This window comes from Oryzias latipes, chromosome 12 (assembly GCF_053564925.1).
Source record: "Oryzias latipes strain Hd-rR chromosome 12, Olatipes_Hd-rR_3.1".
In the NCBI taxonomy this organism is placed as follows: Eukaryota; Metazoa; Chordata; class Actinopteri; order Beloniformes; family Adrianichthyidae; genus Oryzias; species Oryzias latipes.
In genome coordinates, this window is record NC_136248.1 from 4,493,417 (window position 1) to 4,519,723 (window position 26,307).

The 26,307-nt window shown below is 42.6% G+C and overlaps 2 protein-coding genes across 7 annotated transcripts in view; one reads left to right on the forward strand and one right to left on the reverse strand.

Annotated features, from left to right (window-relative positions):
• Positions 1-1,982: 1,982 nt before the first annotated feature.
• Positions 1,983-10,526, forward strand: slc31a2 (solute carrier family 31 member 2). Of its 3 annotated transcripts, none has more exons than XM_004075090.3 (4): positions 1,983-2,405; positions 6,689-6,755; positions 9,701-9,914; positions 10,072-10,526. In XM_004075090.3, exons 1-4 carry the CDS (start codon positions 2,400-2,402, stop codon positions 10,253-10,255), a joined length of 471 nt encoding a protein of 156 aa, XP_004075138.1. In that variant the 5' UTR covers positions 1,983-2,399; the 3' UTR covers positions 10,256-10,526. The 3 variants fall into 3 exon arrangements, with proteins under 3 accessions (XP_004075138.1, XP_078811771.1, XP_078811772.1); XM_078955646.1 differs by having other exon boundaries at positions 2,307-2,405; positions 9,573-9,914; XM_078955645.1 differs by lacking the exon at positions 6,689-6,755 and having other exon boundaries at positions 1,993-2,405.
• A 3,484-nt stretch (positions 10,527-14,010) lies between these two features.
• The window catches only part of niban2a (niban apoptosis regulator 2a), a 98,926-nt gene continuing 86,629 nt past the window's right edge, over positions 14,011-26,307 (reverse strand). For all 4 annotated transcript variants that reach the window (XM_078955643.1, XM_004075107.5, XM_078955642.1 and 1 more), the window contains 9 exons: positions 24,736-24,851; positions 23,477-23,581; positions 23,246-23,408; positions 18,992-19,179; positions 18,667-18,822; positions 18,389-18,502; positions 18,142-18,249; positions 16,152-16,263; positions 14,011-16,075 (listed from right to left, as the gene is read on the reverse strand). In XM_078955643.1, the coding sequence (XP_078811769.1) occupies positions 15,255-16,075; positions 16,152-16,263; positions 18,142-18,249; positions 18,389-18,502; positions 18,667-18,822; positions 18,992-19,179; positions 23,246-23,408; positions 23,477-23,581; positions 24,736-24,851 (1,883 nt within the window). In that variant the 3' untranslated portion in view covers positions 14,011-15,254. The remainder of the gene's footprint in view (positions 16,076-16,151; positions 16,264-18,141; positions 18,250-18,388; positions 18,503-18,666; positions 18,823-18,991; positions 19,180-23,245; positions 23,409-23,476; positions 23,582-24,735; positions 24,852-26,307) is intronic.

Genomic DNA, 26,307 nt, shown 5'->3' on the forward strand with positions numbered 1-26,307 from the left:
AACTTGGAGAATTCAAAACTGTAATAAACAGATTTATTTAATAAGTTACATGAAATATGAATATGATGTCAGGTGCCCAAATTGGCAGCCCCTGTGAGCGTGAACACAGGCGAGCAGGAAATGTCGGCTCCACTAAGCCCCCATGTCTGGAAAGATCCGGTTCAAAAGCACAGTTTTAGGATTTTCCAGTTTTAGCCTGGTCTGCAGTGACCCGAAAGTATCGCCTCCAAAGTGAAGCATTTCCTTGCAGCACAGAGCTGCATAGGTTGTCCTGTGAAGATTTGCAGCAAAGGTTTGCAGGATGGAATGGCTGACGCTTCTGAATCCAGCGGTGGACCGAGCAGTAAGAAGGCAAGGACAGCAAAAATGGTATCAAATAGATTTTCTTTTGTTTTAAAAAAAAAAGTCTGGATGATTTCATATGAAGATAGGAGGAGTTAAAAACAGGTGTTTGAAGAATTCCAAATACATGCGTGAACTTGACTGTGTTGAAATAATCAAAGCTCTTTTAATTACAACCAAGTATTACATTGTAATGTGCAATAATGATTACTGAAATGTTTTCATTACAATCAACAAGCTATTGATTTTCTTTACTTGATCTGCAATGTGTAGCAATAATTACTGGTTTAATGTGATTATGTGTTCTAATAATAATCAATGATTGTTAATTATTGGTTACCTAAAGTGTATATCATTAATGTTTACTGAAAAGATGTAAGACTTCTTTCTGAGGATAATCAATAATCAATATAATAATGTGATGATGTAAATTCATTACTGATATGAAGGAATCCACTGTTGTTCGCTGCAGAGTTACTCATTTAAAAAATGAACTAATGTTAAAGTTTGAAGTAGTTTAGTTTAGTTCACTTTTCCACAATGTGTCACAAATAACAAATCACCTCACAATAAAAAATGTGGAAAAAATGGATACCCAGAAGCAGATGCTTATTATCAGGGCTCCAACATTTTAGCCAAGCATACAAGAATGAAAATGAGTGGAAAAGAAAAATATTATAATAAATAAATAAAATATTAATACAAGAAATTTGATGGTAATATTAGTGGAAAGTGTTAGTGAATAAGTCAGGCAGCTTGCACAACATAAACTCAGATGCGTAGCCATGAACGCGCCACAAACAGACAAATAACAAACACATCCATAAGTGGTTTAGGCCACAGCAACATTGTATAGAATATGCTGACAATAATTGCAATTTCAGTTTCCTTTTAAATATGTAAATGAAGCAGGACTGTTTGACATCGTTGTCTAAAATATTCCAAATTCTGTCAGCACAAATCGATAATCTTAAAGAAATTTTAGCTGTTCTGTTTTTGTGGAGTCAGTTATTTAGCTAACAACAGACAAATGTTGTTGGTAAGGTTTAAAGTTTTTGCAGCTAAACCTGATCATTGTTCTGTTTTGTTGATGTTTGTTGTATTAAAGAAGTCTGTTTGTGTGGAAGTGTCGGTGTGGCTCCAGGCCTTAACCCTGCTGGATTCTGAAACCTGTATTTTTTTCTCCTGTTTCCACATCACTTGTTGGAGTAACGAGTGCAGCTCATGTCTGCAAAAGCAGCTTCAGTCACAAATAAAACGCTCACCTCCACAAAGTGGAAAATTCCTCTCATTTCAAAGATCCGGTGTTTAAAAAAACAACCATTTAATTTGTTATCTGTAAAGTGTAGGCCTCTGTGTTGAATAATTCTGATGAAAATGAACCAAATATGAAATAAAAATGCTTTGAGTGTTTAATAAATATATTTTTAATGTGACAGTTTTTGCTCAAATTGAAATGTAAAAATCTATTAAACCTACTTAATTTCTGTTGTTAAATAAAATGACATTATACTGTTGATGGCAGCAAAAGCATAATTGCATTACAAAATCTATTTTAAGTCTGCTTATTGTCTCTGTTAAGCCCTATTCGTCACCAAGAACCGGACTTTTACGAGTCTACTCGGGTCTTTCCGTTAGTCACGTGTTCCAGAACTTCCGGTTTGACAGAAGTAAACATCACGTTATTCTGGGCTTATTTCCGCTTATTGCACCAAAGATATGAAACGTGCCTCGTCCTTAGTATAGGTGTTTGGTTGTGAATAACCACTGAGGCAGAATTTTGTATCTGTGCTTGAAATTCGAATGATATTCACGTTTTTATTTTAATTTTTCTATTTCGCGCTTTGAAAGCGCTGACCCAGCAACTGCATTACCCGTGATCCTTTGGTCGCATGGAAGTCACGAGGGGTTGGGTGTTTCTGTCCTTTAGAGAGGTGTGTTAATGCCATGGTTTCGTTTGGTAGGTCCCGAACTTTTGAAGTCCTTCTCCTGGACCAGTGATGGGAGCCGAACTCACCGCAGACTGAACCGCAGTTTGGATCTGGGAATTTGCGACAATGCACGTGAGTTGACGGCTCTCTCACCTGTGGAACTATAGCAGAAGAAAGTCATTTGTCTCCACCCTAAAGCTGTCGCTTTTCACGTCATTTTGTGATGCTTTGTTTTTCATTTCCAGCATAAACCGATTGTTTACTTGTTTCAGCTTGTTTGGATTGTAAATTTAATTTTTTATTTTGTTATTGTTGACGCCTAAAGCAGTTGACGCTCTTTCTTAGTATATATTTCCCTCTTAATAATATATAATATGCCTAAAATCCCCAGCAGATGATTTGAATGACAGATTTATAGAAATGAAGGAGCCTTTACATGTAAATCAATAAATGACTTTTATACTGGATACTAACATGTTTGTCATACTGGTCCTGGTTTCCCGGTCATAATGCACTGAGGATCGTGTGACAGTGCCATAAAATGTCTTTTTCTCCTCCAAAACAGAGACTTGAAGTGGAAAGGTACAATGAAGGTGTATGAAAACGCTCTGCCACGAATGTCCTGCTGTGCTGTTTCAACCGACCGCAGACGCACAGAAACCTGTGACAGCTCACCACCGTCTGCAGCTGCTGCATTAGTCTCTCCTGGTCTACCTAGTTCAATACTTCACGGTGTCCTTGGACTTTTAGGCTCTTGAGTTCCTCGTTTTCTGCTGACGTAACTTTGGTTTGGCTGCAGGGCAAATCTAAGTGTTTTCAGGCGCACAACGGTGCAGGTTTAGTTCTTTCTATCCGACCCAGTTGAGTAACTTTTCTACTTAAAAGTTTTTTCTTCTTTTCCTGGTGTTGTTCGGCATTTCTTTAGGTAAGAACTCATGATGGTTAAGTGAAGGTTCCCGTTTCTGCAGATCTGACGTCTTGAAGTTGAGTCACGGTATCTGGGCTTCTTCAAATCCTGATGATTGGGTGACTCAAATGTGGTTTGGCAGTTGAAGGCATGAGCTGCCGGCTGAGCTGCTGTTTGCAAACTGATTCCTGACTTTAGGCGGTGAGCAGAGGAGCGTTCAGTGTGACAGATGGTACATCTCAGGTCATCGTGTCCTACTGATTCGGTATTCTGTGGCGTCTTCATGACAGTCGCATTCCTGATAACTGAAAGCGGAAGGGCTGCTGTGTCTCCTCCCTGCTGCTCGTATCCTAAGATGTGCAGGAGGTCAAACTCCTCTTACTCAACAGAATACAAACACAGAAGATTATGCAGTAGAAGCGCTTTTCCTGCTCAATTTATGACGCTGCTTCCATGAAATCTCAAAAACAGGTTTAGATATTGTCTTGTGTGTCCTATATGTTATATAGGACACACATGATTGACAGCACAGAGGAAAAAGCATTCATCTGATGCTACAGTGCAAACAGCCATATTTAAATATAATATGCAAAATATGCGGACAAGCAAATTATCTGCAGAACAATTTTGATTTTGATCAATTTTGGTATGAGGCATTGATTCATAAAGGGGCAATACTGAGTATAAGATAAATTTAATGTGTTATTTTAATGTCTAATGCATTTAGCGATTTTCAGAATTGTATAGATTAAGCTCTGCAACCTGAGGCTCCAGAACCACATGCAGCTCTTTTATTCGTTCATTGTGGCTCTTTGGCTTTAAAGAAAAATGCTAACAATTTGAATAACTAATGAGTTTGTAGTTTTAGTTTGTTTCCTTTAGTTTTATAGGTTTAGTCATTTCTGTTTAGATTTTTAACTTGTCAGATAACTGAGCAAAATGATGATAAAAGGTTTAATCTCTGATGCAGTGGCGGTTTTTCCTATGGGCAATGTGGGCGGTAGGAAAGGGCGCAATCTTGTAGGGGGCGCAGAAGCGCCGTAAAAAACAAAAACAGGCTTTGAAAGTTTTTATTTCACTGCCGTTTTCCTGGACTAAACCACCTATTTCCATGTAAAGTTAATGAAATTTATGCTGGGAAGCTCCTACTATCGTGTCAACTTGCTACTACAACTTGCTACTATAGTGAGAATAGGGGGGTGAGGATGGGGTGCACCGTCCAGTGTTTCGCCCAAGGCGCCAAACTATCCAGGACTGTACCTGCTCTGATGGATTTATTTATTATTGGAATAATTTTGAAGCACCTATCTTTATCTTTTGCTTCACAGCAGTGTTAGTTTCCATTCAGAGGGAAAGTTCTTATTGCATTTACAGATATAGAGATGTTTTTTAAATGTTATGTTTGTATTCTACAGCAAAAGCAGAAAAGGGATGACGAGCACCAAAGTCATAATGATAGAAAACGCCATGTTTGAATTCAAGTAAATCAGGAAAATCTTATCTAACAGGGGGGATTTTATTTTGAAAGGAACGTGCTGCTGTTCAAAGTAAAAGAAGATAAAATGGAAAAATAAAACACTGTAATTTAAAAAAAAATTAATGTATTAAAATGGACCAATTACTGTATTGAAATAAAGCAAAATGTGTTGATAACCAATTCTTTTTAAGACAGTTACATCATGTTATAAATGTGTGTATCACATTTGAGACAGTGGGTAAAGAAGGATCTTTTGTCCTGAAGACTAATTTCAATATTTTTTGCATGTAAGATGGTTGTTATCAAAGATTTTCTTAATCACCCAACATTTCCTAATTGATACTATTCCTCATTAAAAAACATACTGTCATTTTTTTGTGGATTTCATCAGAGGGTTTGAAAAAAACATTTTAATTAAAACAAGTCTGTCAGTTCTCAGATATAGCGGGCTTGACAGATTACAATGTAGCTCCTGTTTCATCAGTGCAGACAGAGTGAGCTTTTTCAGGCTGCCATGAGGTTGCAGGTGCTCTCATGTCTGGACAGGATCATTCAGGAAGTCGTGGGAGGGGCTGGCCTGCTGATTGGATGGCACAGTCTGGTCTGTCGGTCTTTGTGTGGGTTTTTTATGGGAACAATGCTTTGCCTGTCCACTCATCTTGACTTCGGCCATCTCTGCTGACAGCCGAGCTTTGGCAGAACAGAATCTGCTGCATATCTGTGAAAAAAACAGACTGATCAGAGGGACGGGGGGCGCTGAGCGAAGCAGTGACCACAGACGGCAAAAACAAGGTGTGACGTCACCTTCCCTCCGAGGCAAAATCCCTCGCCATTGCTTCCTGATACGGGCGCTGCTATGTTGAAACCAGTGGACAATCACTGTTGACCAGTTTCAACATGGCGGCGCCCGTATCTGGAAGCAATGGTGACTCCTATTTGGGAACAGAAGAGGGGAGGGGTTGATCTGTTTTTACAGTCAATGGCGGTGACACTTTGACAGGTCATCGACAGGTCTGCCATGCAGACGCATATCGCAGGCCATTTTAACGTTAAAAAGTTAAGTTTGACTATCAGGAATGAACACTGTAGATATCACCAACGTCTTTATGACTAGTCGTAATTACATTTTGGATAGTTGGAATTGTAATTCAAGATATCTGTAACATAATTGTGATTAGTCGAAACGACCAATAGAGATTTGCTTAGTCAAAAACTGCATTATAGATATCTGCAATGTAGTTGCGGATATCTGAAATGTTCTTTTTGACTAGGAAAAACTGAAATACAGATATCTGCAACACACATCCAGTCTAGCTTTTAAATGTTAAAATGGCTTTCCATAGACGCACCATCTCTCCCTTACTCCTGGGGGGGGGGGGGGGGATTTCAGCCTAAAGTGTGCAGATGTTCTTTTGGGAATGTAAAAGGAAGAGGCCAAAGAATTCCTCCAGGATGGTGCAAACGCCACACAGGAGTCTTCCGGCGTTGTTTCACAGCGGGGCCTCCTTGCTGTGAGGTGATGAGTGATGCTGAGCTCCACCCCCACTGCAGTCTGGGAAACTCTCTGAATCTGTTTATGTTCCTTTATTCAGAGCTTTATAGTCATGTAAAAAGAGTTCTTTACTGCGTTTTGCTCCAATGAAATCATAAAGTTGTTGGACAGACTGTTCCGAAATTCCTTCACTGCAACAAACAGACCCCTAGAAATGAGTCAAAAGTTTTTCAAATTAGAAAAAATGGCCTTAAATATGCAAAAAATCTGCCATTGGCGAAAGAAAACCGTCTTACCAAGAGTTGCTATTTTAAGAAAAACACTACTCACCAAGTCATGTTTTCCCAAACTAAGGTTACTTTGCTGTTGAAAATCTTTCTTGATAAGATTATTTTTCTTGCTAGACAAAAAAAAAGAACAATTGCAATAAAAGTCTTCTTACTTTTTTAAGACCCAGATTTTGCTGTGTTCATTTATCATTTATACTTGGGCAATGTTACAGAAGCAAACCCTCAGCTTGAACGTCTCTGTCTTTGTAGATGACTTTCGGGGTGTTCAGCAGTGTCACGCTGCTGTTTGACTTCTGGGATGTGCACAGTCCGGCAGGTAAGCTGCTGAGGTTTTCGCCTGGGGGTTGAGGGCGGAGCCTAATGTGTGGAGTTTGTTAGCAGATGGATCACGTCACATCTTTGATCAGACACTTTTGACGCAGGATTTTAACTAAAAATGTAACAATTGTAACGAAATACCATCAATATTCAATGAAAAATGCATTATTTTCCTTTCGAAAACCATATATTTTATTCTTATCAGTCAAAAAACTGCTTTGTGTTTGTTTTTATCGTAAGAGTTTGTGATTTTTGTCAACCTTTGTTCGTTTAAAATCACTGGATAAAGAAACAGATGGTTCTTGGGTGGAAGTATTAAAAAAAAGATTTAAAGAGACTGAGGAAAGGGACTTTAAAGGTGAATTTGTAAATTAAAATCATTGTAGTTAAGGATTTTATCAGTAAAATTTCTGAATAAAACGCTTTTTGAACGACACGAGAGAATCATTTTCTAGCATACATGGTTTACTGTCAGACTTCACAGAACCAGGGATTTAAATGGAACTAAGGGCTTTTGCCATTAAAAACGTTTATTGTGGTAATGAAACAAACTGAGAAGCTTAAGAAACATATAGAAACAATCTTAAAGGCTTTACCCAAAATGTTTTTCTATACGTCTCTGCTGGTACTGGAAGCTGTCTGGAGGAACAAACTCCTTTACATTTTCAAATTCACACTAAAAATAAAAGGAGATAAATAATCCTGACAATTGCATGACTAATAAATATTTGCAGCACTAAAAATGAATTCTTGAGAGTTTGGGTTTTCTTTTTTTCTTTTCTTGCTTTTTTTGATTCGCAGCTGCCATAATTCCCACAAACCTTTAGACCCACGAGCGTCCCGGCAGCCCGATTCTCCTCACTGATGGGTCAACAGCACAAAAAGGATATTATGGGTGCCGTTTGGAAAGTTACCCGGTCGAATATTGACAGCAATATGTTTGGTTATTTAGCCTATTTTAGGAGAAAAATAACAGGTTTTATTTTTAAAATATATTTTATCATTTTTTAATTCATACATTTATAGATATTACATTTACTCACTAAAGATTTAGTTAGAAAGTTTAATATTTAATTTAAAGTTACATATTTTTTTAGAATTAAGTCCAAATTAAATATTTTGCTTTTTAGTTACATATTTAGCTTAGAGCTAAATATTTAACTCCTAAGTAAATATTTAGTTTGGAGCTTAAGGTTTAACTCCAAACCAAATATTTAGCTAACATGCAAATGAACTCGCCGATAAGCGGAATTGGACTACCAAAATAAAAGCTGGATCTCTGAACCAATTCTCGTCAGAGTTGTCGTCCATGCATGTCCAGCAGCTTGTTGCAAGGGCGTCACCCACTGCATATTTAGGTCAACCAGACAGTTTTTAATCTCCTGTAACGAAGCAAAATCACATGCTGTACTCGCTTTACACCATCTATCAAAGTGGAGGGACTTATCTTTAGCAAAATCACCGTAGGTTTCTTCTGAAAACTCCTAAACTGTTGCCCATAGGCCTTGAGGCACAAGTTCATAGTGCCAGAGGATAACCTCTTTCAATTAGTTGTAATTTAGCCTATCGTGAACAGACAGCGAGGAACCCGCCTCCCAAGCCTGCAATGGACCAGAATCGCCCATACGTTACGCCGCCAATTCAGACTGGAAGCAGTGCGTTAAAGCGCACTAAAGAAGGAATCTGCCTCAAACTCACGAAACACAGGGACCAACTGAACATCCTTACCCATGTCATACCCAGTCCCTATAGAATCGGTCATCACATCATCCTCAACGGAACGGGCTACTCCGCCCACTGCAGACGCTTCACAAGTGGCCTCTGCTCCAAGGGCAAGGCATCAATACTGATCAAGCCCGCTATAACAATGTCCCATAACCCATTTTTCCTCAAACCCAGAGAAACAGAAATCCCATAATGAGCGGCTATCTCACATAAATTACACTTCTGACAACAGCCTAACCGGGACAAAGCCGCTATATCAAATGACGCCATCACAAACATCAAACGATGCTAGGGCCCACGCAAAAATGACCACCACAAATGTCCCCAGAACCTGCCCACCACCCCTAACCTATCTATCTTCAGGGCTTGCCGGGCTCAAGGATCTTTAAAGGCTTAAACGCAACGGCATTCCAAGAAGACGCCGCTTACCTCCCCCTGACGGAGAAATTCAATTCTCCACCCAGAGTTCCCCCCAAAATCAAAAAGGAAAAATAACAAACGGGTGTCTGGAGGAAGAACTGGTAAACGCAGCTTAGCTGGACATCCCTGTGCTAACCGAGGCAAACATAAGGCCACCGCGGAGAGAAAAAGAAAAGAAAACGCAAAAACACACCAAATAAACCATCAAGACGACACTGTCAATATCTTTTTAAGGGGACCACCAAGGGATCCAATACTTTTTTCCTTTCCTGTACTTCTAAATGTTTATGTTGGCTGGAATTATCCGTGTTTTGCTGTGGCGAAATGTTTCAAGAAGACAGGAGGTCCAGATGCCAAAACAATGAATATTAAAGCAATATTTTTCATTGGAATTTACATAAAAACCTTTTACAAGCAATGGCCATGTCTTTCTCTTTAGGATGACTCATGACATGCGCAGAAACATGCGTGTCAGCTTTCCATAAAACTCACTGAAGTGTTCAGAAAGGTCCTTTTGAATCCAGGAACTCCTCAGTAAAAGCAGATTTGGTTTGCAGTCAAACTGTACAGTATCACACATTTACTGCTGAGAAAGCTAGATGAGTGTATCGTGCATTTGTTCTGACTTGTTTTTATTCATACACTTTTCACAATTGGGGCAAAACTTCAGAGCGAGCCTGTGAAAATCCAACCCAGCGAACATGACTTCAACATCCTTGTATTAAAATGAAGCGGGGAGAGTCTGGGGAAGTCCTGCCGTTCGGTTCTCCGGGGGTCTGAGGTGTCTCTGCCCTGCAGGGATGGTGCTGTCCGTGCTGCTGGTTCTGCTGCTCGCGCTCTTTTACGAGGTGCTCAAAGTGTGGAGGGTGTGGCTGAGCGGCTCCCAGCTGGCCGTGCGCGCGCCCGCGTGCACGCCCCCTCCGTCCGTGCACAGTGAAAGCGCCTCCATGCTGGAGGGCAGCCCGGAGACCTCCCTGGCCCCCGTGGAGCTGCACACCTCTGGCCCCAACAGGTCAGTGGCTGCAAAACGCCCGTCATAACATTCCTGTGGAAATCTGTCCAGTTCTGTCCTGCCCCTGGGGCAAAAATCACAGGAACTGGGGGGTTGTTTTGACTAACCTAATGGTGTTCCTCCTCCTCCTCCTCCTCCTCCTCCTCCTCCTCCTCAGCTGGCTGCTGCATGTGATCCAGACCGCCCTCCATGTGCTGCAGGTGGTTCTGGGATACATGCTGATGCTGTGTGTCATGTCCTACAACACCTGGATCTTTCTGGGCGTGGTCCTGGGTTCCGTCCTGGGTTACTTCCTCTCGTTTCCGCTGCTGGATCAGATGCAGTCCTTCAGATTGGTGTGATGATGGAGGACTGACGTGGCGTTTTTGTGGATTGATGGCGCTCAACAAAAAGGACATAAATGTTTCTTCAGGTCTTTAGATACTAAGAAATGTTTTTTGGAAAGTTGGTTTTGATCTGCAGATGAAGAGGAGCTGCTGCCTTCATCAGTCAGAAAAGAAAAGAGGAAATGGGTTTGATATTTCTGAAGCAGATATCCCTCCTTTTTGTTTGGTTTTTTTGGATTTTCAGTTCTGTGTTTTTGACATAAATAAAAAAGGGCTTCTGATTGTTTAGAGTTTTCTTTGGTGTTTTTCTACTCTGCGTTTTAAAATGTTAAAAGACGTTCATGGATCTATTTGTCTATAAGTGAATGATCAGAATGGAGCAGAGCAGGAAGCCTGTGTCTCACCGGGCGGGGGTTTTCTATGTCACAAATATGATCTTTTTTTAACAGTTTAAATTCATCTGCTCCTGATTCGCAACAATTTCAGTACAGAACTACACAGAAATGTAATTTTAGCTTAATTCTCTTTTTATTTGTCTTCCATCAGGAAAAAAACAGTTAAAACACCAAATACAGTTTTTTTTAAAGGTATTTTTAAACATGGATCTGGAATGAAAAACATAATTAAGATTGAAGATCCGGTTAAAGTATCACCATCTTTTTTTTTTCAAAAGCACACGGTGAACATGGGAGGTCAGGATGGAGCTGAGCCTCAGCGGACGTCAGGGGAAGCAGCATTCTGGTGTGCGTTCAAATGTTTCTGGACGCTAAGAACTTTCTTTATCTTGTCCTATTTTTCTTTTTAACCCTTGTGCTATCCTAGGTACTTTAATGTTGGGAGTTGGGTCATCTAGACCCACTAGACAGTGCTCTGAACCTTTTTTCTTCAATGATTTGTGATCTTCACTGGTGTCCATGGATTACATGAAATCTTTCCACCTTTATCCACCTTTGTCATGGTAGGGAGAACACGTCAATGGAAGGGGGGGGGTCTTCTAAGATAGCACAAGGGTTAAGGTGTGCAGTGCTCAGCAAAACTGATTACACCCCCTTGAAAAAGTACTAATTTAATCAGTAGCTCAATGAACAAAAGAAACATTTTCAAACTTTCCACAAGGTTGAGTTTTATTGAACACTTCCATAACATGAAATACGGTTAATGATCTAACGTAGATCACATGATCTTCAGTTTGACTTAAATCGGTTTAAGAAAAAAATGAAAACACCCTGCAGCAAAAACTGCTACATCTAGTGTTTTGTATGAGCACCGTGACTTTTAACCCTTGTGCTATCCTATGGGGTCAAGATGACCCTTGACGTGTTCTCCCTACCTTGACAAAGGTGGATAAAGGTGAAAAGATTTCATGTAATCCATGGACACCAGTGAAGATCACAAATCATTGAAGAAAAAAGGTTCAGTGCACTGTCTAGTGGGTCTAGATGACCCAACTCCCAACGTTAAAGTGCCTAGGATAGCACAAGGGCTAAGGACAGCACCAAGTCTTCTAGGCATGGAATGAACAAGTTGGTGACATATTGCAGCATCTGTTCTTTTTTCTATTCTTCAAGAATAACCTCTTTTAGAGCCTGGATGGAGATGATGCTCAACCTGTGGCTTCAGAATTCCCCACAGGTTTTGGATTGGGTTCAGATCAGCAGACATACTCGGCCTTTCATTCACCTTCACCCTGTTCTTCAGAAATCCAGCAGCAGCTTTAGAAGTGGGTTTTGGATCGTTGTCGTGTTGGAAAAGTGCTCGACGACCAAATGCATGAAGTGATGGCAGCATCTTCTCCTTTAATATAGAGCAGTACATTGTTGAGTTCATGATACCATCGATGAAATACAGACCCCCCACACCTGCAGCACTCCTGCAGCCCACATTAGGACACTGCCACCACCGTGTTTCACTGTAGGCACCATACATTTTTCCTTGAAATCCTCACCTTTGCAAAGCCATACAGTTTTCAAACCATTAGTTCCAAAAACTGAGATCTTTGTCTCATCACTCCAGAGTCCCAGTAGTATTCATCTTTTCTGCATGGGCCCCAGCAGATTCTAGGCATGCTTTTTTCTGCATGGGCTTTAGGAGAGGCTTCCTTCATGGACGATGACCATGCCTGTCATTCCTCTGCTGTGTGCGCCGGATGGTGTCACGGGAAACCGTCTCTCCAGTTTGGCTTTCTGCTGCTTTAGCTAACTGCAGTGAACTTGCAGAATGATTTTCTTTAACCCATCTCATCAGAAGACGCTCCTGTTGAGATGTTAGCTTCCGTGGATGGTCTGGACATCTCTGTAAGATAGTTTCACTTCCATCTTTCTTCCATTTTTGGATCACTTTTGCTTTAGTGTTTTGACTGATATGTAAAGCTTTGGTAATCTTCTTGTAGCCCTCACCTTTTTTGTGCAAAGAAATGATTTCCGTTCTCCGATTTGGTGACATTTCTTTTCCATGGGGAGCCATTGCTGACAGCATGAAATGGGAGGGGCTTTGTCTTTGTTAAGAAATGCCCTTTTCTAGTCGCCTGTATGCTTGACAGCTCTTATATGAATCATTAGAGCAGTGTTTGTCAACCGGTGTGCCGCGGCACACTAGTGTGCCGTGGGAGATGGTCAAGTGTGCCGTGAGAAATTGCCCTCATTAACTGATCTAAAAGCAATTACCATCTCCAGGAAATCAGCTCTTTGTTCATCCAAACAGGCCCTGATAAAACACTGAGAAGTTAAGAATATGAAATATCATAAAATTATTTTTTCTTTGTGTTTATATGATTCTATTAAAGACATTTTGATAAGAATAACGGGAAACCGCGATTTAGCTGCAGCTATAACTGTGTAAGCAAAAGTCCCGCCCCTTTAACTGTCTCCACCAATCATTCTTGAAGGCTTAATCACATGTCATCAGTCTGACCAATCAGAAGTGGTTAAAGTATTCACTTCCTTGTTTCGATTTAGCGCAAAAAAGTCTCTGTTCCAACAAAAACACCAGCTAAAACTCGTCTTTAGCGGTGTGGCTTTCCACAGAATCTGGTGTCAGACCGTGGAACAAGTGAACAAAACCATGAAGCTCAAAGACGCTGGTCTTTCTGCGGTCGGCGGATTACGGGCACTACATCTCCCATGATGCAGTAAAGTGACTGTCTTAGCGCACAATGAGTCTCTCCTCTTAACGTCTTAAAACAACGAACACACATCAAACAGTTTTTGAATCTTTTGACTTAATTTTTAATACATCTTTTAGAAAAAAACAGCTGCAGCTTCCAGCGTTTTCTGCAACAATTATCACAAAAATGCATGTGAGATTGCAGAGCGGCTGTAGATCAATACAGACTGAGCTTTTTCTTTTTTTTTATTTATCTATTTTTTTTGGATGCTGGTGTGCCGCGGGATTTTTGTCAAGGTTAAAGTGTGTTAAAAAACACTGCATTAGACTCACCTGTGATCCAATGCCTGCTCATTACAATTTTGTAGTCTTACTTTTGGCTTTTCTTCTAAGACTATGACTGGGCTGTACTCATTTTTGCTACATGGCCTTAAATTAATTTGTTAAGAAAATCCCTTTTATGTGTTTGTAAATGAACATATTTTGTTTGCGATCAATGGTCTACCTTTGTAGGTGTATTTTGTAGTGTAGTATTTCACAGAAAATGTTAATTCTAAGAGGACACTAAAAGTTTCCTGTTCAATGATGAAACATATCATCATTTTTATCTCAACTCATTCTGAAATCAAAACTCTCAGATTCAGAAAATACTAGTTAGACTGCAAGAATGACTGAGCAGGATCCAATATTTTTATTAGGTTTTGTTTAAAACACACTTGAGCAGACAGATGCACAAAAAGGAAAAGCTTCTCCATAAAAAAAAAGAAGCTGGACCCTCAACGGTGGCATAATAAATAAGAGAGGAAACCGGGAAGATAAAACTCTGGATCGTCCAAAATGTTGTGGAAGATTTACAAATCTGATCAGACTGTCCCCTGCAGCTGCTGGTCCCCTGAGAACAGACTCAGACTGATCGGGTTGATTTATGCAAATGTATTCAATCAATTTGCAGTTGATTGTTTGTCCAAACATAGTTTTTTCTTACTTTTTTGCATAGTAGCTTAACTTCCAGGCAGCCAGAGAGGTTGTGCAGCTCTCAAGCCTGATTGTTAATAAAACCACGAGGTTTTTTTCAGGCATCAAAGTTTTGTTTTCAAAGAGCTTTTATGATCTCATTTAAACTGTTGATGGATGTGAATGAGTGAAGCGGGCCGAGCGAAACGGCGATGCTGACAGAAACATTCAGATTCCAGATGAAAGTCTTCCACACTGAAGATCGGTTCAAAGAGAGTCGGCTTATTTCCCCAAGAGAGAAAAGAAACCAGATCTCCTTCGGGGGACAACGCATCTTTTGAAACATACAGGCCACTTGCAACCACAACAAAAACGTACATAGCTTTTTTCTAAAATTCCTTTTAGAAAGGAAGGTCTTTTTTAAAGTTTGGAGTTAAAATGAATGCAGAAGCAGGAAAAGTGAGGTGTTTTCTAAAGCCCCCCCTGCTGCCCACAGAATCCATAGACTAACCGGCAGAGTCATAAATAATCTCCCGCTGAAATGTTTCAAATGAGTTTGAGGAAAGCAGCGTCTCCGAGCAAAGCGGCACGGCGGGGGCTTCACCCGTCTGCCGGGAGTCTCAAGCTCTTCATAAGCTGATTTAGTGTCACTCTAGTGTCATGAAGCATCCACAGCAGATGGGGGGGGGGACTTTGTGCCAACAAAAAGTTTGGAATTTCTGCCACAAATAATCTGATTAGAGTCATTTATGGTACATTTTCACTGAGAAAGAATTACTTTTTATAAAGAATAATACATATTAAATATAGAGGAATCTCACTTGTGATAAACTGAAGTGTCCTTCCTTCTCAGTGAAATGTTAATCGTTGCTTTTATAAGTTAGAAATGACACCAATATGGATTGAATTTGGACTTTTTGCAGCATTCTTTAACGGAGATGTTTTTCTCCAGCGTCCCTTACACTAAATGCACCTCCACCTGCGTGGGGCTGATGGTGGGCCCCTCCCCACCAAGGCCAGCTTTGATTGGCAGAGGCTCGCCCTGGCTCAGCCTGTCATTGGTCAGCGACTGAAAACCGCTGTCATTTTGGGAGCTGGAGTCTGCAGCCAGCTGTGGCAACTCATCGACAGCTTCCTCCTCGCTTTCTTCCTCTGGGTCCACCTTCTCCTCCTTCTGCAGAGCTCCCCCCTCCTCGCACTTTTTGACTGTGCCCAGCTTTTGCAGGATTGTCTGAGGCGATTTCTTGGAGTGGCTCTCCACGATGGTGGTGACGTGCGTCACCTCCTCCAGCAGCCCGTCCTCCACGGCGATGAGCCCCTTGGTGGCGTCTGTCCCGCTGCTGACGGGGCTCAGCTGCTCCTCTGCGGTGGAGATCTCTACTTCCACCACCGGGTTGATCAGATCCCTGATCAAATTCACACTGTCAGGAGACTTAGGGTCCTCCGATGAGTCTGGCTCCTCCTCTTCTTCTCCTTCTCCAAAAATCTGTCCGTCCTCCTCTGGGATAAGCTCCACCGCCGGGACCTCCAGACAAGATTCGTAGGGCAGAGGCCCATCGTCAAGGTGTATCATGGACACCACCTGCCTGCGTCGTCTCTCTGGGGCCCGGCCTTCACCTGAGCTGTTCATGGAGCCGTCTGGCTCCTCCCCCCCAAACTTGGCAGCCCAGTCCACCGACGGGCTTTCCTCCAGGAGGTGCAGGTTGGGGTCACTGCTGGTCAGAATCATGCTGTCCCGGTAGAGGTTGTGTTTCCTCTGTACAGCAGCCTCCTTCACAGCTAGACAAACAAAAACATCCCGTTAGACGACCGCTCGTAGCACGTTACCATGGAAACCTCCGTTTGGGGCTCTCACCCATCATTATCTCCTTGGTGACAGACTGGAGCACCACTTCCTCGTACATGTTCTCAACCAGGAGGAAGCGGGAAAAGTCCTCAAAGATCAGCTCCTGGAAGCGGGGCAGTTCCTGTCGACAGAGAGAGGTGGGGAAAACAACATCAGTGAGTCGGTAATCCCTCCTGGGGATTGGGATCCGTTCCCACGTGAGTGAAGGTGACGGTGGTCATGGCTCCTGCTGCGTCAGCGGCGGAAACAGCCGACTCGCATCTCAATTTAAGAGGCCTGCGGAGCTTTTTGAGCAAAACAGAACTCGAGATGCAACAGAACCGTCACGGCAGAAGAAACTGTTTGTCCCGCCCCCCCATTGTGGATTAACAAAAAAGAAGAACCCACAGAAGTAACTGGAGTAGATTTAGATGGTGAATATGCAAACACGCATTTTAGCTCTTTAAAAAGTTTATCTTTCTGACATGTGATCTTTAAAACACTGACTGTTCGTTTGACAACAATAAAAGCAGCGTTAGGCCGAGCAGTGCTCTCATTTAAAACAGGAAAGGAGGAAACTTCCATCAGACTGGAACTCCAGCAACATCTGGTTAGGATGTCCCTGCACCGGGGATCAGACAACCCTAGAAGATCCACACCGGTGAAAATGCTCTTTTAACATATTCTGGTGCCATTTCTTTCTTGATGGAGGACATATATAAAGAAAATTAAGCTATAAACTGTGTTTCTGAGTATTTTTTTCTTCAGATTGCTGTGAATTAGGAGCTTTGAAAATAAAGTTTGGAAAAAGTTTATTTGTGACAGAAAATACGCTGGCGGGCCTCAAGCTCCCTGCTCCACTTCATTCTGAGCTTCCACCTGCAGACAAATAGATCCACCTGTTTCTTTATTTTCCTGGTCTGAGGTGGAATCTGGCTCAAAACTATGCGGCTGGATGGCTCCAACATTGCTTATTGCCCCACTAATGTTAGGATGGGGGTTACAGGAATAGGAGGGGGGTGTTCATGAAACCAGTTTCTCTCATTAAAAACTAACTGAAAGCACTTTACAGAAAATAAAAGACATTACTTTTTTATGGAAAAGTCAAATAATGGATTTGTTGAGCACGTGTCAATTTATACACAAGAAGGAGCTGCATTTCCAGAAGAAAATGCAGGTTTGAATGCTATGTTGCTGAATGAAAATGAAACTTAAAGGGAACCATGTACAGCAAACAGGACATATAATCCTGGAATTCCTGGAATATCCTGAAAAGTTCAAGGATTTGAAGGACTAAAAGTCATAGCTGGAAAAATCTGAAAGAGCTGAACATATTTTTAGTTGAATGGTAAAAATAGATGAAAAATTGTCGAAGGAGTTAAGCACCAAAAAATGGCAGAAGAGACTATAAAAAACCAGAAGAAAATGCAAGGTTGAATGCTATATTGCTGAATAAAAGTGAAACTTAAAGGTTTAATAATTGGCACAAAAAAATTAAATAAATAAATAAAGATATAATAAAGTTAAATAATTTTAAATAATAAAGTATAATTAAATAATAAAGATATTATTTTTGAAAAATTCCAGTTGAACCAGCGAGCTTCTATACCAAGGATCCCCCATGTATTTCAATGGAGGAAAAAATCCTGGAAATCCTGGAATATCCTGAAAAGTTCAGGGATTTGAAGGACAAAAAGTCATATCTGGAAAAAGCTAAAAGAGCTGAACATTTGAACAGTTGAATGGTTATAATAGCTGAAAAATTGTAGAAGGAGCTAAGCGCCAAAAAATGGTGGAAGATACTATAATAAAGAAAGAGAAACAGGAAAACTATGGGTTGAATATTTTATAGCATTCAACTAATTATAGGTCAATATATTTTGTTAACCTGGACTTGGTTCTAATGTACTTTGACCATATTTTCCTTCGTCCAAAACATGTTTTGTGTTTTATGTGTAAATGGAAGTCGGCGGGACAGCAGGGATTTTTGCAGCTGAGCGGCTTAAGCCTGATCACTCACAGGGGTGCAGGCCGGGGCCAGCTGCTGCAGCATGTAGGGGATGATGATCTGCAGCAGAGCTTCTCTGAAGAACTTCTTGCGCACTGTGCTGCTGTCATAATCGTATTTCTGAGAAGAAAGAACAGAAATACATTTTACTCTGAGTGCTGCTCTTTCGGCTCAGAGTTTGAAACGTTTCTGTCCTAGCATCGGCCTTTAGCGTGAACAAACGTGTCACCCAGCGTCATGCTTGCTGCTCCTGCTTTACCTTGAGAACCCTCTCCTGACATTTCTGGATGGTATTGCAGACATCGTCTTGGCCCTGAGCCTCCAGGGCTTGCTGGAGTAGCTGCTCAAACGTGTACACGGCATTGTCCATTTGCTGCCAAAAGCAGGAGAGAGAAGAGAAGCCGTTTCATCTTCAATAGTAGTAATGCCCTGTTTGACCAGCAGGTGGAAGCAGAGGCTCTGACAAGCACAAGACGCAGGAATCGCAGGAAAGAGGACAAGTTTGCCTTGAAAGCTTGCAGATCTGAGGCGCCTCACCTCCCTCATGAGGATCTGAGCCCTGCTGATGAACACGGAGGGGCTGGAAACATCGAACCTCTGCTGCAGCCCCTCCAGGTTCAGCTGCTCCATCTTCTCATAACTACCCTGCATCTTCACCGGGTGGAAGGCCAGCATGGAGAGCCGGTCCAGCTGCTGTAAAGAGAGAGAGAGGAGAAAACTCATTTATCCACATAACGGAGGAGCTCACAGACCGGCTTCACTCACTTAGAAACACCCCGGACTCTCCATGAATCCTGATTCAGTGCTTTCACCAACACCCTCAGTTTGCTGCTCTGCTAATTGACTAAAAATTGTGACTCACCTCTCCCAGTTTCTCTTTGCCACCTCCATTCAGGGAGTTCTTGCTGATCTCCACGAGCTCCTTAAAGAACACGTCTCGAACCTCCGAGAAGCCACGGCTGGTGGGCTCCATCAGCGCCTCCAGGATGGAGTTGATGTAGGGCTGGATGCTGGTCCGGAGGAGCTCCTCCGCTTTGGGGAGAACCAGAGCTGCAGGCAAACATCAGAGGAAGGCGGAGGGTAGAAAATATTCAGTCATCTGGTAGAAAGGATTTATATCTGCTGCATGAGCTTACAGCTCACAACAGTCAATCTGTGCATTTCCCTCATAAACACACTGAAGCAGTCCAGGTCTGATCTTTGAGGCAGAGATGGTTAACATGCCGCTGGAATGAGTTACAGAATCCTCTTGCAAAATCTAAATGAATCTAAACAGCTGATGGAGAAGATAGGAGAGGATGGAGAAACATTTAGACGCAGGAGGAGACTGTGTCAGAGCCGTTAGAAGGATGAACAGGGCGGAGAAGATGAACAAGTGCAACTGAGGAGGAGGAAGGAGGAAGAAGGTCATGTCAGATGTTCAGATTAAATGATCAGTTGGTCTCAAACCTTTCTGGTATTCTCAACCTTTACTGATAAAGACGGAGGTGTCCCGTCTTTCCTCTAACAATGAGACCGTGTAAAAATGTAAATGAGTTAAAATAATTAGCAGAAAAAACAGGAAAAGTTTAGAAAAAGAACCAAAAATGCATAAAAGAAATTAAATTAAATCCGCGAGTGGCGTTGTATGAGCTGCAGGTGATCACTGATAAATAAAATAGCAAAATATTAGACAAAAACACTTGATTGACATGCAGTTACAGACCAATGTGTTGAAATAGAGCCTTCCATTGGATAAAGTCTTCTTAATGAATCCATATTGAAATTCTAAATATGGGTTTTGGTTGTTGTAATATTGTGATTTTATCTTTTTATTAATTTGCTTAATCTAGCCACAGGGGTTGCAAGCCAGTTGCTTCTGTGCCGGTCCCAAGCCCGGATAAATAGAGAGGGTTGCGTCAGGAAGGGCATCCGGCGTAAAAATTGCCAAAATAACCATGCGAATCATCCACAACACTTTTGACATACCGGATCGGTCGAGGCCCGGGTTAACAACGACCGCCACCGATGCTGTTAACCTACAGGGTGTCGGTGGAAATTTGACTACTGTTGGTCGAAGAAAGAGGGGAGGCAGAAGGGTCCGTGGCCAGAGAGAGAAGGGAAAAGGCAGGAACATAGGTTTGAGAATAGGGACTCTTAACGTTGGCACAATGACAGGGAAAGGCAGAGAGCTGGCAGACATGATGGAGAGAAGGAAGGTAGATGTACTGTGTGTGCAGGAGACAAGGTGGAAGGGCAGCAAGGCACGTAGTATTGGAGGAGGATACAAACTGTTCTATCATGGTGTTGATAGGAAGAGAAACGGGGTAGGAGTGATTCTGAAGGGGGAGTTTGTAAACAGTGTTCTAGAGGTGAAAAGAGTCTCAGACAGGATGATGAGCCTAAAGTTAGAAATTGAAGGGGTGATGGTGAATGTAGTCAGTGGGTATGCGCCACAGGTTGGCTGTGAGTTAGAAGTGAAGGAGAGATTCTGGAGTGAGTTGGATGAGGTCATAGAGAGTTTTCCCAGAGGAGAGAGAGTTGTTATTGGAGCAGACTTTAATGGGCATGTTGGTGAGGGCAACAGAGGTGATGAGGAGGTGATGGGCAGGTTTGGTGTGAAGGAAAGGAATCTGGAGGGACAGATGGTGGTGGACTTTGCGAAGAGGATGGAAATGGCTGTAGTCAACACTTACTTCCAGAAGAGAGAGGAACATAGAGTGACATACAGAAGTGGAGGTAGGAGTACTCAGGTGGACTACATCCTATGTAGACGAGGTCATTTGAGAGAGGTTAATGACTGCAAAGTGGTGGTAGGAGAGAGTGTAGCCAGACAGCACCGCATGGTGGTGTGTAAGATGACTCTGGAGGTCAGGAAGAAGAAGAGAGGGAAAACAGAAAAGAAGACCAAGTGGTGGAAGCTACAGAATGAAGAAACTTGTGAGGAATTTAGGCAGAAGTTGAGACAGGTCCTGGGGGGTCAGGATGAGCTTCCAGATGACTGGGAAACTACAGCAGAAATTATCAGGGAAACAGGTAGGAAGGTGCTAGGTGTGTCATCTGGAAAGAGGAAAGACGGTAAAGAGACTTGGTGGTGGAATGAGGAAGTACAGGAATGCGTCCAGAGGAAGAGGTTGGCTAAAAGGAAGAGGGATGTAGAAAGGACTGAGGAAGGTAGACAGGAGTACAAGGAAGCGCAGCGTAGAGTGAAGAGAGAGGTGGCAAAGGCCAAACAGAAAGCTTACGATGAGCTATATGACAGGTTAGACACAAAGGAAGGAGAGAAGGACTTGTACAGGCTAGCCAGACAGAGAGACAGAGATGGGAAGGACGTGCAACAGATAAGGGTGATTAAGGACAGAGATGGAAAGGTGCTAACAACCCAGGAGAGTGTACAGAAAAGATGGAAGGAGTATTTTGAGGAGCTGATGAACGTGGAAAATGACAGGGAAAGAAGGGAGGAAGATGTGGTTGTTGTGGAGCAGGAAGTAGCAGAGATTGGAAAGGATGAGGTTAGGAAGGCTCTGAAAAGGATGAAGAGCGGAAAGGCCGTTGGTCCTGATGACGTACCTGTGGAGGTATGGAAGTGCCTAGGAGAGACAGCAGTGGAATTTCTAACAAGGTTGTTCAATAGGATTTTAGAGAGTGAGAAGATGCCTGAGGAATGGAGGAGAAGCGTTCTGGTCCCGATCTTTAAGAACAAGGGTGACACGCAGAACTGCAGCAACTATAGAGGAATAAAGTTGATGAGCCACACAATGAAGCTGTGGGAAAGAGTAGTGGAAGCCAGGCTTAGGAAGAAGGTGGAGATCTGTGAGCAGCAGTATGGTTTCATGCCCCGTAAGAGCACCACTGATGCCATTTTTGCTTTGAGAATGTTGATGGAAAAGTACAGAGAAGGTCAGAAGGAGCTGCATTGTGTGTTCGTAGATTTAGAGAAGGCGTATGACAGGGTGCCGAGGGAGGAGCTGTGGTACTGTATGAGGTCGTCTGGAGTGGCAGAGAAGTATGTCAGAGTAGTTCAGGACATGTATGAGAGAAGTATGACGGTGGTGAGATGTGCTGTAGGTCAGACAGAGGAGTTCAAGGTGGAGGTGGGACTACACCAAGGATCAGCTTTGAGTCCTTTTTTGTTTGCTATGCTGATGGACAGGCTGACAGACGAGGTAAGACAGGAATCTCCCTGGACAATGATGTTTGCGGATGACATTGTAATTTGCAGTGAGAGTAGAGAGCAGGTGGAGGAACAGCTAGAGAGGTGGAGGTTTGCTCTGGAAAGAAGAGGCATGAAGGTCAGTCGTAGTAAGACAGAATACATGTGTCTGAACGAGAGGGATCAAGGTAGAAGCGTTAGGTTACAGGGGGCTGAGGTGAAGAAGGTGCAGGAGTTTAAGTACTTGGGGTCAACAGTTCAGTGTGATGGGGAGTGTGGAAAAGAGGTGAAGAGGCGAGTGCAGGCAGGTTGGAGCGGGTGGAGGAAAGTGTCAGGAGTGTTGTGTGACAGAAGAGTGCCAGCAAGACTCAAAGGAAAGGTGTACAAGACAGTGGTGAGACCAGCTCTGCTCTATGGGTTAGAGACGGTAGCAGTGAGACAGAGACAAGAGGCTGAGATGGAGGTAGCAGAGATGAAGATGTTGAGGTTCTCCTTAGGAGTGACCAGGTTAGACAGGATAAGGAACGAGTACATCAGAGGGACGGCTCATGTTGCCTGTGTTAGCGACAAAGTCAGAGAAGCCAGACTGAGATGGTTTGGACATGTTCAGAGGAGGGATAGTGGATATATTGGTAGAAGGATGTTGGAGATGGAGCTGCCTGGCAGGAGGGCAAGAGGACGGCCAAAGAGGAGATACATGGATGTCTTAACAGAGGACATGAAGTTGGCTAATGTTAGGGTAGAAGATGTTCATGATAGAGTGAGGTGGAAAAGGATGATTCGCTGTGGCGACCCCTGATGGGAAAAGCCGAAAGAGAAAGAAGATTAATTTGCTTATTTCTTGTAGACATTCTCTTGTGAAAGAATCTCTGGTTTTCAAAGCTGTTTTTTCCTCTATATTCATTGTTTGTTTGTTTGTTTGTTTCGTGTCACCTTCCTATACCTCCCTGATGACAGAAACTTTGTGCGCAGCACAAGTCCCACCTCTGATCTTGCTGGTGACGTGCTCCTTGGACGTGATGATCTGGTCCATGTCCGTCCTCAGTCTGGCATCCAGCTGGGCCCTGTGTGCCCCGCAGGCCTCTGTCAGAGCCTCGTACTGGCTGCTGGCCTGAGCCAGCACCTGCTTGTACGCCGCAGCACAGATCTGGAAAGGGCAGACGCGTCAGAACTAACGTCTGTTTTTGCAGACTGGGGACAACAAGCTGGACTCACCAGCATCCAGTTCCTCTGCCTCTGCTGCATCTTTCCCTTCAGACGAGGGCCGATCACGTGTCTGAGCTGCGGGTGGAGCGTCTCCATAACCAGGTTAGCCAGGATCTAAAAAAAAGGCATTCGTTTATATTTCATATCTGAGTCTATCTGGAGTCAAAGTTCACATCTAGCCTTACATTACAGCTAAAACTCATTACATGCACCAGCATTTTCTGGACCTCCGGGTAACCCTTCCTTCTAAGAACCAGCTGGAATTCATCTAAGGGCCGCCTTAAAAGACCAGGGCCACGTCTGACCCGAGTCAGAGGACAGTTTGTCACCGTCTGCTGCTGCATCAGCTGTTTATGTCAGAGAAACATGTCAGATGCGTTCAGGTGAAGCCCCGCATGGAGGCGGTGCTGCACATGGTGGTGTTTCAGATCCCGGTTTGGGATGCTTTTGAAGGACTGAGGCCGTTCGCTTTTTTTTTGTATTTGAATGCTTTTTCTTTAAAAATAATATTTTTATGCACATTGAAATGGAATATAAGATGAACTGGGATGCAGCTACTACGGTCTCATGGAATAAAAGTGGCCTGAAGGCTGTTTACTGCGTCGTGTTTGGGGTCAGGGGCCTGTTTCATCTGCGAGCTCCTGTTCCTTTCCTGATAGAACAACCATGAGTAGAAGAAGAAGCATGATGATGATGATCTAAATGCAGCCACAATGACGTTAGTCTAAACCTAAGCCTTTGTCACTCTGACCCGTACGGCGGTTGACCACCGTGCGTGCCGCAGGTTTTGGGTTGTTCGGCCCATGGAGGATCATTGAGAGGTGCGGCCGCATCTTAAAGGTGGACCGGGTGGGTCTTGCAGTCCCCTTGAGGCTTGTATGCCCACCCTAGGCAACATCATGAAAATGGAACGTACCATTGTCGTGCATGTGGTGAGTGTATTGTGAAATATTTGACAATGTAAGTCACACACACTGATGACATGTGGGTGATGCTGTCATACGTTGCCCCACTGCCACACTCTAGTCATTAGTGAGGTGTAAGTACTGGCAAATGCTGCACACACAGGGTGTGAAGGAGGTATCTAGGGAAGTCTGTAGGACAAACTACGCTCTGATTGTCTAACAGTCAGGCTGCAGTACAGGGAGTGTGCTCTTTTTCCATAAAGGCTTTAGCCGGATCCTTCAGGTTTATCTGCAGAGACGTTTGTGAGGAGGAGCAGACCAGGCCTCAGCCCTGAGCTGGGCTGTACCATCTGAAACCCTGACCTGAGGCGCTGCTCCACACATCATGTCCCAGGAGCCGTAGTGCCCTTTGGCCTGTCTGTAGAGTCTCACGGAGTCGGTGAAGGCTGGCGTCTCAACGATGCAGTCCTCTGGCAGAGCTGTGCGAGGACAGAGGACAGAGTCAGTCTGATGTCCCTACATGAAAAACACCAGACAAGAGGTGAAACCAGCAGCCATTCTGTCTGAAACCATCTGAAAGGAAAGAGACAGGAAAAGGTAGAGCAGAGTAGAACAGGGCTCATTTGTTTTCAGACTGCACAGGTCATGGGAAAGAACAGACATGTTTGAGCCAATCAGAGAAAAGAAATGAAGTTAAGATGCTAATGGACTTTCCATTTAGTGGAACGGTTTGCCAGAGGATCTTATTTTATTATGTATTTATGTGTCTATTTTATCATGTTTAATGAATTTGGCAGCCAATCAGAATGGAGGTTTTACCCAGACCATGGTATAATTAGGTTTATAAAGCGTTTCCTCACTGTATTGCGGTTTCAATGTTTTACAAATCTTTTTTCAGCAATTTTTCATGTTTTGCTTTTAAAAACAGAGTTGCGATATGCGTCCTTGTTGGCTGTAGACCTTGTCAATCAATCTCCTTGAAGCTGCGCAAATACATACAGCTCCCCAAATCTATATGAACCATTGATCGCGATCAGATCTGTGTTTTCATTCTGCAATTCTGGACTTATTTTTCTATGAAAGTTTGAACTTGGAGAGTTTAAACAAGAGACAAAAGTGTGAAAACTGTCATGTCCATCTGAGAAAAGTGGATCTGGTTTGTAGTGAGGAGCTTTTGACCCTTAAAACATCTGGAAATGTACTTTACAGGTTTGACCTATCAGGGGTTATTGATATATTGATATATTATCAATATTATATATTGATATATAATATTGATAACACATTTGTTTTTTTTTTCTTTATATTTGTTTTAATTGCTTCAAATCAACCAATTCCCCTTCCAATATATTTTCTCTGCTTGGTGTTTTACTTTAATCTTCTGATTTTATGGTTTATTTCCTATAACCATCCTAAAGATGACCACTGCTGAATTTGAATCGCCGTCACTGTGAAGGTGGTGCAATCATTTCGCTCTAAAAGCGTAGAAAGAGGCACGACTTAAAAAAAAAACCCCAAAGCAAATGATTACATTCACAACAAAACAAGATGATTCAACGGCAGGAAGGTTTTGTTAAAAACTCAAACTTTGATCTTGGAGGAGTAAAAGTGCCTTTCAGTCAACATACTGGGTAATGGATGATCATATCTACAGAATTCTTTTCTGCTCCTAGAGAACAAAGCCTGTTCCTGTGTTGGGAGCAGCTTTTCTGATTAACTTGTTCCTGTTCTCATCCCATATCCCAGATGAAAAACTTCATCTCATCCTGCTGACCTTAAATGATCCCGACTTCCTAAACAGCTCTGCGGTTTTCTAACAGTTTGTTTCCGCCCCCCGGCTTTGAAAATCTGATGGGAAGGATTCTGAGCTTTTGTTTTAAGCTCTCCATGACATTTCAAACTCCTCCATGGATAGTCTGATGTTAGTTTTACCAG